Source organism: Lepisosteus platostomus, chromosome 14 (assembly GCF_059453375.1).
Source record: "Lepisosteus platostomus isolate fLepPlt1 chromosome 14, fLepPlt1.hap1, whole genome shotgun sequence".
In the NCBI taxonomy this organism is placed as follows: domain Eukaryota; kingdom Metazoa; phylum Chordata; class Actinopteri; order Semionotiformes; family Lepisosteidae; genus Lepisosteus; species Lepisosteus platostomus.
In genome coordinates this window covers 28,207,339-28,213,549 of record NC_142624.1, presented here as the reverse complement: position 1 = coordinate 28,213,549, position 6,211 = coordinate 28,207,339, and the positions used below count along the sequence as shown (strand labels likewise).

The following is a 6,211-nucleotide window of genomic DNA, read 5'->3' as shown; positions in this document are numbered from 1 at the left end:
TGCTAATACCCGGATTGCAAAACCTACAGTTCATATAAGGGTTTTCTTAATGGATCCAAGATCGCCGTTATTTGAGCTGTATACTGTAATTATGCATTCAACGTAAACGTTATTTATTTTTACAGTGGTTTAATCGTACACGTTCTGAATAGAAATGGGCAACAGCTGACCTCCGGTAGGTTTGAAATGGGGGGGGGGGAAATCACAAGATGGCAAGTGAACCTGTAAACGAAAACTAAACAGATGGTGTGATGTGCCAGTTGACAGCTTGGGGATGTACTTCATCCCACGGAACGGTATCCTTAAGAGAAGGTGTTTTTTTTTTCATTGGTGGCAAAACCAAGGGATTACCGGCTGTTTCTTTGCTCGTCATCAAGACAGGAGTTTCTTCATGGAATTTATTGACGGACACATTTCCCGTGTTTTGTGAAAGGCATTTCAATGCAACTTGGGAAGACAATCTAAATGTACTATAAATGACAAGGAAGTGTCATTTCATCGTAGAGTACTGCTCCCATGGTATTGTAGAGTAAAACGTGTTGTCTACTGTATTTCAAGTACATTATACAGTACCTCAGTTTATCAGCTTAATATCAGTTTGTCACAAGGGACAAATTATCGTGGAGAATTGTCTCATTTCATACTTGGGTCCATTCCCTTGAAACTTTGTCATGTTTTGTTGTTCAATCCCATAAACTCTGCCCAAGAACTATCCAATAGGTAAAAAGTATATTTTTTATATGTAGTGGATAATTTCATACATCTTATTTTCCTTGATTGCATTTGTATTCCTTAATATGATTATCAAGGAAGGTCACTATGACTAGGCAGCTATTCTTACTGAGCTACAGTATGAGAATTTCCAGATTCCTTCATCCGTAGGCCTCTAAAGAAATAACACTTTTTTTTGTTAAGAAAAGGGTTCGAACAGTACTGTAACTACTCTGTATTGCAACATTTCAATAATTCCAGGAGTTAAATAATTTTTACAAAATGCAATAATGAAACTGCTTGCATGAAATATTTTAACATGTTATGGTGGATTAATTTACCAATATTTTTTGTATGTCTAACTCATGATAAATGACTATATTTTATAGAAACATTTCAGTTTTATAGAATACTACAGTAATTTCAGAAAAGAGTAGTGTTTTTCCTTTGATACGCTTCAAAGTGGTGAAACCCATTACGCTGTATTTCATTGAACAATGCACTTTATATCTTTTACTCTGTGTTTATTTTCTTAAATAATTCAGAGATTTACAATTTAATTATTTTAATTGCATGAAAAAAAGTATGGCTTTTTTTTAGTGACATCCAAGGTCTTTTGCTGAAACAAGATCTTGAAGGTTTTCCAGCTGCGACAGTGCTGTTCAGTACCAAAAACATTCCTGAACATGGAAGCACATTTCTTCTTTCGCTGTTACACATTAAAGGGTTCGCTGAAAAAGAAACAAAATTCAGACTCGGTTACAAGAATGTTAGAGCCTGATTTTTTTTTTTTTTTGTTCTGTAGGAAAACCAAAACAAGCAGAAAAAAGTATCTCACAGTATAGATTCCCCATCATTACCTTTCTTCAGAAGGTTTAGAGTTCATGACCCAGATTATGAATTCCTTTGCAGCAATACTGTCTAGAACATTGTTAACATCACTGGTGAAGCTTCCATCCGCATGTCTTCTGTACATTTCCTCAGTCTCACTGCTCTCCTCTGAAAAACTAATTTAGAAGATTTACAGTTTTTGTCCGTATATGAAGCCTTGTAAGCTTCTCAAGTCTACATGTTTAAAATAATTCTGAGTTGATGTTGTAGGCTATTTTCAGATTGTTTTTTTACATACAGTCTAAGATCGAGCCATTTTATTTCTGAGATTGGCAGTCCTTTTTTCAAATTTTATATTTCAGAACATATATTTCAATGAATGTTTATCCATTGTGTGGAGCAAGAAGAAATATTGTGTAATACCAATAAACTCAAAGCTTAGTTTCAGTAGATTTATTTGCACGACCAGTGAAATAACAATACAGGTCATACAAAACATGTTATAATACAGTTAAATTATACATTTGTTTATTATGTTTTTTTTTCTTTTCCTCTAGGCACAGAACAAGATGCTGTTAATTTAATAGAATGGAATCCTACTCTCTTCTGTCTTGTCCTTGCTTCAACCAAGTAACAAATTTCTTGGCAGCCTGGTCTTGCAGGTAGGAGCTGACGTCGCTAGTGTAGGTACCATCAGCATGGCGTCTTGTAATTCCCCTTGAAGAAAGTAAGAGAGTCCAAAGAATGTGAAATTCTGCTGGCTACATGCAGAGAGGTCTCATGCATGGGAGATGTTTTTATTAAGTAGTAGTAGATACAATGGCATCTACAGGTATGTGCCAATGCATATGAGAAAGCATTAAAAACAAAATGTGTGACAGGTTGATGTTTTTAGTATGAAATGCTGAATAAACATATAAATCAGTTTCTTTTTAATACTATGTTCAGACAGTGTTAAATATTTCCTCTTGTCCCACTCAAGGACTCTGATAACAAATATAGCTTGGGGGATTTACAGATAAAGCCTTAGTTGAATTGTATTGGGATTTTACCTCTTAAAAATGAACTTGCAGTATGTGGGTTTATTGGTCTTGCATGTTCTTTATGCTACAAATATGGATTTATAAAATGAGCCTAGATGAAGAATTAAAACAACTTGATGTTTTCATTTGGTAAACAGTATTACACCTATCCACAAAATAACACTAAAACCACTTAACTAAGGGGCTATAACTTTACTGTATGGGACATACAATAAAGCTTCAGATATGCATCACATTTTTTTGTTTTTCTTAATTAAATATTCCATTGTACGACAGGAAGAAATACATATGAGAATGATATACCTGTGCTTTATTTATACTGTAATTCAGTTTGTACATTAAAGCTGAAAATGTTTGCTTTTCTATCTCTTGTACTGTACATGCATATGAACAGTTTTGATGTTCCACTATGTTTTAAATTGGGAAAACATTTGATTTTATGCAGTTGAATATGGTTCCTTTTCATGTGTATAATGTTCTGTTTGTCACTGTTAAGATGACATTTTATCATACTATCACCTTTGAAATCTCAGTTTTAAACCAGAACATAACGTACAGTATTTTGCATTCTGTAGTGATTGGTACTTACTGCACATGCTAATGTTGTTCAGAAAATATGTACCATGTGTTTCATATGAAAAAGCCTATAATATATGCTGGTATATTCTGTATTTATAAATCATTTTATTGTTGTAGGCTTAACATTATCAGTTTTGATATCTGGTAGCAATATGCCAATTTCAGTTCTCTGAGAAAATGTCTACCAAGTTTTCCTGTCTGGCATAAAACAAGGCATTGCAGAGGTTTAGAACTTTGTGAAAATTTACCCTACATTTTTTTTTGTCTTTTGGTATCGCTTGTTTATTTTTTGTTAAATAAGAGTATACCTTCAATCTTGGATTATCCCATTTAATGTGTTTTAATTAGCATGTGTTTAATCGAAGCATTCTGTTTTATGTAACACTAGACAACTATATGGATTAGGCTTGTGATCATGCACTCCATTCCTTTTGGATATACTGTAGGATGTGTTTTGTAACCCATTGCCTTCAGCCTTGAGCTTTTTCATTTTTGGAAAAAAAAAGTTGTTACTGTTTTAGTTCAGACAGGGAAAACAAAAAGAGATGTCGCTTGCTTGAAACACTTACCCACTTCGCTTAGTGCTCATTAACCACTGAACAAAGTCTTGAGCACGCCTTGTGTCCAGGTATTTACTGTAATCGTTAGTGAATGTCCCTTGTGAATGTCTCTTCACATTTGTAAGTTCCCTGGGTTCATCAATAGAACTGTCTTCTGTAAGTAATCTAGGGGAAAAAAAACACCTGTATTATATTCATTTTGGTTTCAGTACAATTCTGCATTTTGATGCCGACTGTTCAAAGCAGAGATTGAAATCTTTGTCATGAAAGCATGCTAATTAAAACAATTCTTTATTTTCTAATTGATTTTCTCTAGAATCACTTCAAGCATGTAATAAATGCTTGGTCTATCAGGAACATGGTATTCACTAGGATGTACCTTGAATTATCCTCTGTGTCCTGCAAGGGGACTTGCCAGCTTCCTTGAACGATAATCAAAAGCAGCAACCCAGCCAGAGAATGAATCCCTTTCATTGTGTGTCCTATCAGAAGAAAAAAGTAAATATCTCGTTTAAAGAGAAGTCATAAGAAACATTGTGACAAAGATATAAGGTTAATTTTTGTCCGTAACTACTTTTAACAATAACTTTAAATGAGTTTGGGGGAAGTACTGTATGATGCTAACAAGCAACATGTGAACATCTTCAATAGCATATTGCAAAATGCTACACTTCTTATTTCCTCCTGGTATTTGGTTGGTTTAATTACTACAAAAGCTTGCATAAACCTGTCTTTACTGGACCGCTTTTTAAAAAATGAAATCAGTAAGGGTCTTACCTGTATTCCAGTTGGAATTCTACGAAAAAAGGCTTGGCTGTTTCTCTGTTGGATGACTTCTTCTTGCTCTTGTGGACATGCCTCTGACTGCTCAGCTTTATATAGTGGTGAGCTATGACAGGCTGCCCAGGTGGCATGTTTGGTGATTGTTTAGCACATTTGTTAGTCTCAATCCATTAGACTTAGTTTTTTTCAGTACACTGGGTTTCGCGTATTCCTGCTTCCTCTGTGATTTATTTCTGTTTAAAGTGAGATGTAGCCAATGTCCAGAAGAGATAAGCTGTCACTTAGGTGTAGAAATCAAACAGGATGCTATTCTGTCAAATTGAAAAAAAATATTAGCACAAATCTTAATTTCTGGTAAACTTGGTTTGCACCTGTGCCTTTGGAAAAATTATAGGTTGCAATGTTTCATTATAATATAGGTACAGTAGTTTACAGTCTTTTTATTTTTTTAAAATGCTAAAAAATACATTGTGCTCATTGAGTGACTCTGAGGGGGGGATCCCATTTGTTAATTTTTTGGGGGGGCTTTTTATTTTCCATAAATGTGTAGCAAACCCAATTGATGTAGTGTATTGCATTGGTGAAAGAAAATATTTTTTTTAATTAAATATATTTTATCTTAGCCATTACATCAATAAAAAAGGTAATAACATTCTACATTTGAACTACAGCTTTTACATCATTAATATTTCGAGATTTATTCAGTTTGGGGTTTATGTGGCATTCATGAATATATGAAAATGTGCTAAAATGGTACATACAAATGCCATTTTATTCTATCTCTCGTGTTACACTTCTAAATCCAATATTTGATTTTTTTTTAATGCTGCTTCTTGTCAAAGTGCAGGTTTAGAGTTTGTATTTCGTATTTTAATGCTTTAGATTTTGTGATAACATAACAAGAGGATAGTGCTTAGTTTGCAGTTCTTGTCTGTACATTTTATAACTGATAAATGAAATTCAGCCTCACAGGGATGCTGGAGCCTATCCTGAGAAGCAGCGGGTGCAAGATAGGGCACATGCCTCATGGAACACCAGTCCATCATTAGACAGACAGACACAAACACACAGACTCTCACCAACGCCGGTCTTCCCAGAAGTCAGTTAACCTACTGTACCAATATACCAATAACCTACATCTGAAGAAGGCTCCACAGCTGAAACACTGTCTCTTTTCTTTTTAGTATGGAATCAACCTTTACTTATTCCTTTGTAACCTACCAGTACAGTATGTCTTTGGACTTTAGGAGGACACCTGAGCACCTGGTGAATTCCCATGGGCACATGGGGAGATCATACAAACTCCACACCGTTGGTACCTCCGGTTCGGAATTGAATCCAGGGCCCTAGCACTGTGAGGCAGCAAAGCTTACCACTGTGCCACCATGCCACCCACACTACATTATCATTTTTCATGAAATATTTCTACAAAATGCTACACAACTACAAAACTCTGTAATAAAAACTTTTCCAAGTTTAGCTACATTATGCAGCTTCTGTGTGCATTGTCTTAACACCTTGGTTATAACCAATTGCTCTTTATATGTATAATTTTTATAAATATTTAGTTTATTGATTGGTAAATGTATTGTTTATTGTAAGGTAAATATTCCAGCATAATAAAGTTTATACTCTGCACTACTATACTTTTGGTGAAACCCAAGTGGTGTAATCCAGTTTTGAAAATAAGAGGAACCATCTTTT

The 6,211-nt window shown here is 34.6% G+C and overlaps 1 protein-coding gene across 1 annotated transcript; it reads right to left on the bottom strand.

Annotated features, from left to right (window-relative positions):
• Positions 1-1,214: 1,214 nt before the first annotated feature.
• On the bottom strand, positions 1,215-4,646 carry gcgb (glucagon b). Its single transcript, XM_088605458.1, has 6 exons — positions 4,502-4,646; positions 4,104-4,206; positions 3,734-3,889; positions 2,143-2,259; positions 1,572-1,718; positions 1,215-1,442 (listed from the first exon to the last, which is right to left on the bottom strand). Exons 2-6 carry the CDS (start codon positions 4,196-4,198, stop codon positions 1,424-1,426), a joined length of 534 nt encoding a protein of 177 aa, XP_088461584.1. The 5' UTR covers positions 4,199-4,206; positions 4,502-4,646; the 3' UTR covers positions 1,215-1,423.
• Positions 4,647-6,211: the final 1,565 nt, after the last annotated feature.

What these genes read in the sequence shown, in the direction of transcription:
- gcgb (XM_088605458.1), bottom strand. Translation starts at nt 4,198, where the DNA reads ATGAAAGGGATTCATTCTCTGGCTGGGTTGCTGCTTTTGATTATCGTT. An exon ending in GACACAGAGGATAATTCAAG is followed by an intron (nt 3,890 to 4,103) that starts GTACATCCTAGT and finishes TTTTTCCCCTAG; the next exon opens with ATTACTTACAGAAGACAGTT. An exon ending in ATGAGCACTAAGCGAAGTGG is followed by an intron (nt 2,260 to 3,733) that starts GTAAGTGTTTCA and finishes ACTTTCTTCAAG; the next exon opens with GGGAATTACAAGACGCCATG.